This window comes from Lissotriton helveticus, chromosome 11 (genome assembly GCF_964261635.1).
Source record: "Lissotriton helveticus chromosome 11, aLisHel1.1, whole genome shotgun sequence".
In the NCBI taxonomy this organism is placed as follows: domain Eukaryota; kingdom Metazoa; phylum Chordata; class Amphibia; order Caudata; family Salamandridae; genus Lissotriton; species Lissotriton helveticus.
In genome coordinates, this window is record NC_136072.1 from 62,227,958 (window position 1) to 62,240,076 (window position 12,119).

The window sequence follows — 12,119 nt, forward strand, 5'->3', positions numbered from 1 at the left end:
TTCAACCACCTCTATCACTCCTTTCTCGAACATTTGGTGCAATATTTCGGTGACTTTTGGTCTGGCAGCTAACTGAACCTTTCTAGCTGTATGCTACATGGGCTCAGCATTCCTCTTGATTTTTATCTCATAGATGTAATCTCTGGCCACTCTTAAATGATCTGTAAATACATCAGAGTGATGAGAAAGCACATCAGTCCAACTGTCATCCTCTATCAATGCCACTTGAATTTCCGCCCTTGGGCTCACTGTCATATTAAGATCGTATTAATGTGGCCATCCCAGAATGGGGGGACCATCGACAGCCACAACATTGTCCCCGGGTTTGTCTCCCCACAATTTAAATCCGAGCAGACATGAACCCCAAAGCACCAATATCAGCCCCCTGGTACCTTTTTAGAATTACATCAGATGTCACCAACTCACACTCAGGCCATGTGACAAGAAACCACCCCGTATGAATAATCGTGTACAGCGAACCTGTGTCAATAATTAGCAATACATCCTTGTCATTAATTTAAAAATTTGCTTCAGGTCTCCTTTTCTCACCTTCCAGATCAATTTATCTGTTAATATCATCACTAACCCCTTCCTGTACCACTAAAACTCTGATCTCTGACTTGGCGTCCTCCTCAGCGAAAAACCTTCCTGTCCACCCCTTTAAACATGCGAGCCAAGTCAACCTTTTTCCACACTTAAGGCAGTCTTTACCCATGGCGAAGCAAAGTTTTGAGGCCGCAAGATGATAATTGCTACCACACCTATAACAACAGCAAGGCAACGTCTTTCCGTGCCCCAAAGGCATGTTTTTGGTAAAGCTACTTTTGAAAGGCCCACTATTTGAATTTTTGCTTCTCAGGCATAAACGTGCTCCCTATCCTCATATACTAAAGCAATCTCAGACAGTTCATTCTATAAGTTAGTGTTTTTTAGTTCTTGCATGCATTTTTCTGACTCCTTCCCCATTTTCGCGATTACCATTGCATCCTTAAAAGTTGGATTTTTTGCGGCCCACAATCCCTCCTGTATTTTTTTACCGTTGCATTGCACAATCATTTGGTCTCTTATAATTTTCTCAGCCATTAAACCAAATTGACATTTTGCAGAGAGTTCTCTTAAACTCACCACAAAATCATCTATGGATTCTTCAGTATGTTGTGGCTGCATGTAAAATTTATGGCAGTGCTTCACAACAATAACTTGTTTAGCAAACCTGTTCTGCACATGTAACATGGTCTCCTTATACACATTCTCCATCTCCTCCCCTACGTTGTTTCTAGCAGGGGGTAAATATTCAATGAAGTGCTGACCCTCCTTGCCCAAACACCCCAATAATAATTCTTTCTTCATGACTGCTGAGAATCTGGCACCATCTAAGGCTAATAAATAGTTTTCAAAACCCTCAATGCAGTCCTCTCACTGAAAAGGGGGTTCACCTGTCATCATGATGATGGTTGTTGGCAGTACTATGGTTGCGTTGATCCTCATGTTAAAATATTAACCTACTGTAGTGCCCACAATGTAACGAACCACAGTCAGAAGTGAACCAACGATCTGTGAAGGTAAAATTAGCCCAATTAAAACCTTTTGAACTGTCCAATAGTGTGCGTGTCACTGGCCTCCAGTTGTGTGCCACATTTGTGAATTCTGCTGAAGTCCACTGCAACCTTTAACCTTCCCTAACACCATATCTCTTTCCACGATTTAAGTGTGCGTATCACTGATAGCAACCAGTGACATATCTGAGACGCCCGAGAGCGCTATTAAAACTGGCTGCGGATAGGGAGCGTGTCACTGAAACTCCCTTTATAACCTTGTTTTCAATTTCCCAAACGCTGTGTGATGAAGTTGCTGCCTCATCCTCCAGTCGTTGACATGCTCTGCAGGGTGTGCGCATCACCCGACCTGACTTTCTCACAGTTGTACCCCACGCTAAGCAACGGTTGCCACACCAGCCTCCCATGTCTCAGGAGGAACTTGTTTGACAAAAAGGTGAGGTTTGGCGCTGCACCCAACGTCAAGACGAGTGCCAACCCTGACCCTGGACTTTAGTTACTTCAAGGGGAACCTCTCAGAGACGAGACAAATTCTCTTTAGCAAGGCAGGGTGAGTCAAGACTTATGCATAAGAGGCAAATATTACCCTGGTAGAGATGTCTACTTGCTCATACATCGGGCTCCGAGAATTGCAAATCAGGTAAGTCCACGTATGGCCCAGGGAACCGCAGTTCAATTAGCCTTGCAGTTTCCCTCAGTTCCGCTCTCCTCATCAAATAACATGGGTTCGTGGATGGGTATGGCTCTCGTTGTTCTTCTCCCATAGTACTCCAAATGCCTGGCACGCCACAGATTGTAGCAAAAAAATCGTAATATACGGAAGACTCTCCTTTTCTTTTACGCAGTTTGTAGTGAGGAGGTCCATGCAGGAAGGTTGTAATTAAGGATGATTTATTCAAGTAGGTAAAACGTTGAATAGTTCCAGACAACAAGTAAATAAGTTGTGAAGGACAGCCCCACCAGGAGCATCCAGCCTGTTGCTCAGCCCATGCTCAACTGTCACTTCACCTCTCTGTGTCCCAACATTCCTAGGCACGTCATGACTCCAACATTCTATTGAGCGCAGGGCATAGGCACTGGCTGAGCAGGAGGTGTAAAATACATTACATTACAAATGCAGGATACTACATAGTTTAACCCCTCCCATGCTCATGACGAGGTCAGCTCGTCATGAGCCACGGTGCTCGTGTGCTTGGCAGTTAGAACGCTCGCACGCTGGGCAAATTCCCCTGCTGTGCAAGCGTTCTAAAGAAACGGGTGTGGTCATGGCGAGCTCGGCTCGTCATGAGCACACAAGCACTGTGCTGCATGACGAGCTGACCTCGTCATGAGCACGGGGGCGCTGTGCGCGCCCCCGCCCCCCTGCACAGCGGGGGAATGTGCCCAGCAGGGAAGGGGTTAATGAACAAATGAGAGCACATACCACGCCACGGTAGTGCCCAACCCACGGAACCTTGAGCTTTGATGAGCTCACCGAGCACGTGAGCGTCATCCATGGCTCGTGTCAAATAAGTACATTACAAAAGTGACATTTGTAGAGAGTGGCAGAGAGAAATGTAATGGGGGAGGGGAGCTGCAGAGCACCATTCTTACTTGTCCTTGTTTAAGAATAACGTTAATTTCAAGTGTGTATAAATAAGTGCAGGTAAGGTTTTTTTTAGGAGTTCGACACTTTTATTGACAAATTCTAGGGTTGCAGAATATCAAGTATACCTAATTTTAATTCCACCTCATGCCTCTTTAATCCTCCCTCTCTCTTTATCTCACTCTTTTACATTCTATTTTTGCTTTCTTATTTTGTCATTGTTTTCTAACTCTCCCTTTCTCCTTCTTTTTACCATTTTGGCCTGTCTCTCTTATTCTCAGTCAAACTCTTTTGATGAAATATAAATCTCAGCCTCCAGAGTTGGGGTGCCCAGTGCCCACCACGAGCAGCCACCACCACAAATTAAGCACTAGAATAAAGTTTCTCCCACATAACCAAATAATTCAGGATGGAGATTGTAAATACTTCCCTGCCCCCCCCCCCCCCCTTCTGAAATGCAACCTGCAAGTGTAAATATAAAAATTAAGTTTCTTTCCTGCAGAAAAAAAATAGAAACATACATTGTTGGAGTGATATGAATGTTCTGGTGAATATTCTGATATAAGATAGAATCAAAAGTTTTGATTAAAGTGGAAAGACAGATGCCCACTTACAAAGTTTAACTTTAATACATCTATTTGAGATTGTCAACAATACCTGCTGCCAGGGGTGTGCGACGGCGGCCTACAACGCCCTGCATGCCCTCATCCTGCCATGCACCCCAGTCTGGCAAAATGCCTGCTGGCACCGACCCTATCTCTGACAAGGGCTTTATTAGAACAGGAACTGTGTTGATTTCCTGCATACTTTGGGCACCCAAACGGAGGAAATCAGGGGACCTGCTCTCCATGCATGGAAGCCCATATGACCCTATTCAGGATCCAGGATATGGTGCACTGTATGGTGCGAATGGCATGTGTCACAATGCTGGCTACAATTTCGTGTGCAGGGCACGCTGTAGGCTGTGTTACAGCTTTACAGGGCATGGTACGCTAGGTTATGCTTGGTGTGTTTCATATTTCAGGGTGCTGGGCATATGGCAACGCCTAGATCAAGGGAGGCACTGAGAATAATTTATTCTCTCTGGTATGACGTAGTACATATGGGGCAGTGCAGACGTTTTTCACACTGTGTGATGTAATTGTAGGGCATTGTATAGGGTATCAATGCACGTTACCTCTGCAGACTTACTTTAGATTTACAACAAAAGCACCCCAGTGTGGGGGTCCCACTGTGTCTCACACTGACACGGACTTCATAGAAGGGTAGTTGGGATGGGGAAACATCCTTTACAACGCAACTTTTACCACGCAGTGCCTTTACGACGCAACTTTTACAACGCAAACCATTACAACGCATTGCACTGGGGGCGCTCTAGGATAGGGAATAGGTTTAATTTACTATCCAACAACCTTCCCTAGTGTCCACGGGGACTGGAGTTGGAATAGTAAATTAAACAATTCACTATCCTGCGCCCCAAAGCACTATGCGTTGTAAAGGCATGCGTTGTAAAAACCGCGTTGTAAAGGGATGCGTGGTAAAAGCATGCGTTGTAATGTCATACATCCGAGGCGATGGATTGGGATTTGGAATAGGCCCTGATCTGGCCAGTGCCCACAATTGTTTGGTTCCTAGAATGTGTTCAGTCAGAGAAAAGGCATTCAAAGCAGCTTTCTCGCGACCCGAGTCTCTAGGGATGCAGCTGGACTACAAAAAATGAATGTGAAATAAAAGATTTGTCGCTGAGGCCCCGTTTTACAGCTGCACCTATGGAGATCTGAGCTGCCAAACACACCAGGTCGCAGACATGTTGTTTGGCTGGCAATGACTGCTAATATCCTGTTGTCCTTGTGTGTCAAGGCAGGAATTTTTCAATCCGCTTTGTAAAGATGTCATTGTGCTTTGCAGCAATATTATATCACCAACATTTGTAAAATAGATCTATCAATCACTCCAAGGAAGCAAGAAGAATACTTTCAGACGGATTGTTGGAAACAGTGCAGCCCTCCCTAACTATCTGGTGGTTCACAGAATCATCCTCAACGAGTAATAGGCCAGGAATCAGCGTGAACTTCCTTTGACCTTTTTTGGTCACCAATCCCAGATGTAAGAGTTTCAAGTACTACAAAGTTTTCTTTTGGAAATGGCCATTGGTTCAGGTGGGTTCTGAACGGCCGAAGTGGTTAACCTTTTCCATGCTGATGACGGAACCGCTCCGTCATCAGCCGCGGTGGCGCTGTGATGATGACGGAGCGGTTCCGTCATGGCCCGCCCGACGCGCCTGCGCGGCGCGTTCTATTGAGCGTGCGGGGCCATGACGGAACCGCTCCGTCATGAGCACAGCTCAACCGAGGCTGGTGACGGAGCGGTTCCGTCACCAGCATGGGTGCGCCGCGCGGCCCCCCGCCACCTTAGCGCTGCGGCAGAATAGCTGCCACAACTAAGGTGTTAATCAAGACTGAAAATGGACTGTGGATAGTGTGTTCCCTTCTGAAGGGAGCCTCACCTGGCGGCTCCTTATAGACTGTTTGCACAAGGGGCAGGGGCAGCACTGTTATGCATTGGAGGGCCTCTGTCTGTAGAGGCAGTGAGGGAAAAGCCATGGTTATGAATGCTCCTGAGAACAGCCGCTAGAGGTTTAGATTATTTGCAAGATTTCCTCCCACCACCCTTTGTGTGTTTGATTTAGAAAAGAGAGAAATGTACCCCTGTCAGCTATCCTCAATACAATCTTTCACCATTGTGAAGCTTCAGCATTAGGCGGTGTCTAGAAAAAGAACTATCTTTGGATTTTCATTATATTATTATTTTCTACTGATACGGATAGTGAAATATGTTCTTGTGTTTTTACTTGACAGGTACTCGCCGAATGAATGTTTTAAAGTGACACGCAGCTGTCTTTGCTGCACGGAAACAAAAATGGTGGCGATGAAGGCGAAACTGACATGCAAACCTCAAGGTTCCTACATTCATAAGTACTATACTATTGCTGGGTGCGCATGCACCACATGTGGTGCTATTACTTTCGATGTGTCTGAACTGCCTCTATTGGAAACGGTTAAAACCTTTGAAGTCTCAGAAGCCGCTGAAGTCTCAGATCCAAAAATTGATACATAGAAGAAAAGACAAACCCGTAGGAACCCTGGAGAATATAGGGGGGCACTAAAGGTAGAATGAAATGCTGTCAGTTAAACTTGTCTCAAATTTCTCAGATCTTTGTCAAACTGCAACTCTGTATTACTTTCAGCAACTTTGGACTTGTGCCAGAATAAAACTAGTATAAAGAGAAATCAGGTGCTGGTGTAATGGGGTGACTGACTCTACTCCTGGCTATTCAGCCTTTACATACCACCAAGTTTGTATAACATTTTAATATTCCATTAAGGGCTAGTCTCGGGGTGATTGGTTTTGGTTCCAACTGCATTAAACCCGGGTTGAGAATTCATGCATACATTGTAACACTGGAATGTTTTCCATCACTCCCAATATTTTTCAATCTAATTTCTTCAAAAAGTGTCAATTGTGATATGTATTGTAATTGCAAGTATAAAAAAGTTATGCACTGGATTTGTAATGTCAAATTGTAATTCCTCCTGGAGCAGCGCAACTGGCATAGATACTATGGTGTTGTATTACAGCCTATGTGGAAACAATGCTGTTTAATCCCAGACATTTCATTATTTGCTATTGAATATGGTGGTATTATAATCGATGAAAGGGAAGGTTTCATCTTTGGATGCAATTTAATTGTCACATAAAATGTTACAAATTAATAAACTTTGTCAAGATATTTTTTGTCAGTCTTCTGTCCATGCAAGTTATGGGATCTAATGGATGAATCATCTTTTATAGATTTTCTGCAGCTGTTTGCGTGCCAAATGCTAACCATTGTAGTATGTATTCTTCAGTGTGCTTCCCAGCACGCCATAAAACATGTTTTTTCTTAGACATCATACGGTTAGATCTTCTGTTGCAAAGTCAACTCACAAGTTAATACAGGGTGGATTCCACCAGGGCCATCTGGAAATATGGAAATATCTTCCTCTCTTGTACATTGACTGCTTTTTTATGGTCCTATATATTCAGAACTGAACAACTACATCTGCACCCACTAATGCACACACTTATAGCTCCCAGCCCATCACAGTGACTGTATTTCGTTTTTCACTGTTAAAAAGCTGTCTGTCCCATAGGCTTTCATTGGGGCTGCACTGTACCATTTTACATGTGTAACTTTCATTTATGACAAGATGGACACGTGGTGATCAGGGGGTCTTCTTTATGGGAAATACATTGTTGCCCTCATCTGTAGTATCCTTGTCATTTCAAAGAAGATATCTTGCCACACGGGGGCATGTCTAGCCCATCTTACTTCAACCACCATACCTCTTTGTCAGGGAATTTTAATTATATACTGTTCGTTGTTTCACATAGCACCTACACCACACTCCTTTTTAAAAAAAAGGCTCAATCTTGATTATATTTTTGCATCCACATGATCACAAACAAATTAACAATGAAGCATCTATGATGCACAATATAGATTACAGTTGAATGATCATTTTACATTATCATGATACATCCGTTTATGTTAGTTTATGTCCCAATCACGTCATATCCTTGAAAGTTCTGACAATTTGTTTAATCCAGATTGAACACTATTAAACCGCATAATTAAATATGCCTCTTTTTTCAACAATAGTGACTGAACATCTGCCACATTTTTAGACACATTCAATGCAGTTAAAACAGTCCATTTAAAGTCCCATTCAGAATGTCCCGCCTTCATGAAGTGCTCCACCATTGGTGCAGTTGTCACCTTTTTTTTAGCCTAGATCGGTGTTGTGTTATCCTTTGATTGATTTGTTGATTAGTTTTGCCTATGTATAATTTACAGCAGGGGCATACTATCGCATATACAACGTTCTTTCCACACTAGGTTTAGAAAAAAAGATTACATTTTAATAAATAGGATCCTATCGATGGGGCCTGAGATGTGAAGTCCTGGCACCAGGGATGCGGGGTGTAGTTGGTGAAGCTTCGGTTCTAAGGAGATGAGAGTCTGCAATGTGGAGTCAGCGCCATCGAGGTTGCCCTCAACAAAGAGATACGAGTACCTAAGCTGGAAAATCGCCAAGCCGACAGTGATGCGTCTTTTCAAAATGCTAGAGAGGTGATGTCGGGCTTTGCCATGAGTCCAATCCACACAACAGTGGCAGTTTATCTGTTCTACCCGAGGATGTGCTACTTAGCAGAGAAGATGCGTAGGTTCCACTGGCGAGCACGTCTAGGTGCTGGTGCAAGGTTGTTGGAAGCCTGTTATGTCCCTGTGGCTTCTGATCAGGAGGCCAGCTAACTAGCTAGGTCACAGTGACACTAGAAATCCCTCTTACAAAGGAGAGAATAGTTATTGGCAACTATCGAACATACCAACCCTAATCCCTCAGGATCGTGGAAACAGTGCGATACTTTTTGCTCACTCACTCGTACTCACTTTATCTCAGACAGATACACAGAATACATAGTGGGGATGTTTTTCAATGAGCATTTATTGAACCAGCGTTGTTCTAGTGTAAAATAGGTGTGCTGAACCAACCAATAGACAGAAACAGATATAAATGACAAGAAGCACTAACAGAGTAAAAGCATGGTAGGTTTCTACCATTTTGCTAAAACAATGAATACAGGCACGTATATATATAATACATGGTAGTAAAATGCATACTCCTACGATGCGACCCTAACTAGATGTACATAAATGTACCTAGCATATATAGATGTGTAGAAACTAAGAATCCCCCTAGGATAAAGTCAACTCCATTATCTGAAGTGAGAGACTGTGGGACCCCGTCTTGTTCTCGAGATGGACACCCTGCAAGGGATATCAGACCACTGCGAGCTGGAGTGTCTGCATGCAGGAACCTCAGCGTCTCACGTGAGTGTGTCGGCATGGAAGTTCTTTTCTCCTCCGACTACCTCTGCAAGATATGATGTTTATATACCCAAAGTTGTACCCGCAGGGGTTCTACCTTGCAGTGTCATGTCGGATTTAGGATGACGGAAGGAATGACCCTTATGCATAGGTATGATGCAGGTGAAGGTAACCCTGCTGAGTTTCCAAGAATCCTCATGCATAATGGATGAGACCAGTTTTCAGGGAAAATCCTACATCCTGTAAGCAGTATTGTAACTAGGTCAAAGGTCAGTCCCAAGAACTTTTATGTAGTGTAATGGTAGGGGGGAATATAGGTGAAAGCTTAGGTGACTACCTGAGCCTATATCGGGGTACCTATATGAAACATTACAGTAGCACAGCAGTCATTCCTGCCAGAATATACACAGGACTAGAGGTGCTGTCTGAGGTCCTTCTTTTATACACAGTTGTACTTTTGAAATCATGAGAAGATTCGCAAGGCATGCCTTTGAAGAGCACAGATATCCTGTCTTCCATGCCTTAGCTCCAAGCTGACTAGAAGGGGTATGCAGTACTGTGTGTTGAGACAGGATACAGCCTATTCAGGTCTATGTAAGGCTGGGCCCAGCTTCCCTCCACCCACATCGTGAGTAATGGCCCAACTAGTCACACCTAAGCTCCCGCTGTATGTAGTTGTTTCAGAGGAATACACAATGCTCAAATGCCAACCACACCCAGTCATGTGACTAAAGACAGGCTGCAGGCACCAAAAGACTAAGACAAGAAAATGTCAACTTCCTAAAAGTGAAATTTTCAGAATTCTAATTTAAAATCCAACTTCAACATAAGTTTGGATTTTAAATTAGGATTCCAGGACATCAAACTTGAACTAGTCATATCTTCCCATTTAGAAATTGCACTTATAAAATGTAATAAGGTAATCACAATGTTATTGTATGGGAGGTATGGGCATTGTAGTAGTGAACAATAAATGTAAGTTTTTTTCACTACCAGGACATGTATAACTTAAAAGTGACTCCTGCTTTTTAAATACATTGCACCCTCCCCTCTGGCCTGTCCAGTGCCTACCTTAAGGGTGACATATGTATTAAAAATGAAGGTTTGGGCCTGGCAAAAAGTTTATTTTTCTAGATTGAAATAGCAGGTTAATACTGCACACACAGGCTCTGCCATGTCAGGCCACTTGAGTGTATGGCACAATCAGTGCACAGGCCCACTAGTAGCATTTAGTTTTTAGGCCCTGGGCACATGTAGCGTGTACTACTAAGGACTTATAAGTAATTCAAATATGCCAATTGAGTATAAGACAATTTTGCCTTGTTTTAGGGAGAGAGCACAATCACTTCAGATTCACAGGCTGTACCCAAAACTAATGTTTATTTTTAGGAATAAATTCCTGAATCCTCTCTAGTTTTTCAAAGTGTTCAGTGTGATCATCAGGATTTAAGCCTGATGTGAGAAATACAGCCAAATGGCCACACGCCTAGGGTTTTCTCGAGGCAAAAATTAAAGTAAATGGTCCAGGCTGATGACCGCAGAAACCGCATGGAGTGTTATGACTATCTGGTAGTAATACACTGTCTATATACAAATTGTTTGGACCATTTACTTAGATTTTTGCTTTGAGAAAGCCCTAGGCATGCAGCCATCTGGACGAAACACGTGTCGCCTGTATGTATCACATCAGGATTACATTCTGATGATCACAATTAAAGCTTTGGAATACCAGAGGGGATTTGGACATTTATTCCTGATAATATTTATTTGTTTTAGATTACATCCTGTTGTTGTCAAATATCATGATTTACTTGGTGGGAATTAGGGTCAACTCACCTGACGGGCTGTCTAACCGTGGATCAATTACAAAGGCTCCTGTTTGGGTACGTAAAAACTCCCTGGGCCTCATCCCTACTATGACAAAACATAATCACTTTAGGACTGGTTAACAGAGGTAAAGTGCACAGAGTCCTAAGTTCAGCAAAATGAAGTCAGCAAAAAAAGGTTTGAAAGTAAAAAGTTAGGGGGAAACCACACCAAGGATACTAAGTCTCACACATGCCCCCTTCCAAGCTGAAAGTGGGGAGAACTACCCAACCCCTTTGGAGTACTCTTAACTGAGATAGAAGAACCTGGAGAGACCATCCGAATTGGCACGGTCTGTTCCAGGACAGTGTTTCACTGTACAATCAATTCATTGTAGGGAAATGGACCACCTCAACAGATTCAGATTTTCACTGCACATCCGTATTAACAATCTGAGAGGTCTGTTGTCTGTCTGAACCCAGAAGTGAGCACCAGAAAGGTGTAGTCTAAGCTTCTTCAGTGCGCAGACCATGTCAAAGCTTCCCTCTCTATTGTACTCCACCTCTGTTCCTGGGGAAGTTACCTCCTACTGATGAAGGCTACAGGTTGATCCAGGCCATTTTCATTTAGCTGTGAGGTCACAGCCCCTATGCCATGCTGTGAGGATTCTGTATGTACAATTAATTCTTGAGTGAAGTCAGGGGACTTGAGAATGGGTGCTGTGCACATGACCTCCGTCAGGGTGTCAAAAACATTCTGGCACTCATCTGTACACAGATCACCTAATGTTCCTGCTTCTTGGAAGCCAGCTCTGTCAAGGGTGCAACAATAGTGCCACACCCCTTGCAAAATCTGTAGTAACCAGTGAGGCCTAAGAAGGGTCTCACCTCTGTCTGGGTCTAGGGGAGGTTACTGTGCCAGAATGGTCCTGAGGGGCTGCAGCTTGTCATCAAGTGAGACGAAGTAAACTGTCCAAGTAACTGGCAGCATTCTCTCTGCTGTTCTAGAGTCACTCGTGCAGTGAGTCCTGAGGCAAGGGAGAATAAAGAGGCAAACTGTCCCCAGTATCAATATTATAGGTACGCCATGCAGTGAGTCCTCAGGTAAGGGAGAATAAAGAGGCAAATTGCCCCAGTAACTAGCTGCAGTCTCTCTTTTGTTCTACAGTCAATGTGGGGGAGAGGCTGGCCCCTCCATTGATGCATCTTGCTCCTTGGAAGAAAGGAGGTCAGGCAGAGGT

General features: G+C 43.7%; 2 protein-coding genes across 3 annotated transcripts in view; one reads left to right on the forward strand and one right to left on the reverse strand.

Annotated features, from left to right (window-relative positions):
* The window catches only part of LOC144792929 (uncharacterized), a 40,573-nt gene extending 33,642 nt beyond the window's left edge, over positions 1 to 6,931 (forward strand). For both annotated transcript variants that reach the window (XR_013602640.1, XM_078668128.1), the window contains one exon: positions 6,000 to 6,931. Coding sequence is in view for 1 of the 2 variants with exons in the window: in XM_078668128.1 (XP_078524254.1) it covers positions 6,000 to 6,258 (259 nt within the window). In the remaining variant the exon portion in view is untranslated. The remainder of the gene's footprint in view (positions 1 to 5,999) is intronic.
* The window catches only part of LOC144792883 (paramyosin, short form-like), a 404,104-nt gene that overhangs the window by 96,621 nt on the left and 295,364 nt on the right, over positions 1 to 12,119 (reverse strand). The window lies entirely within an intron of this gene.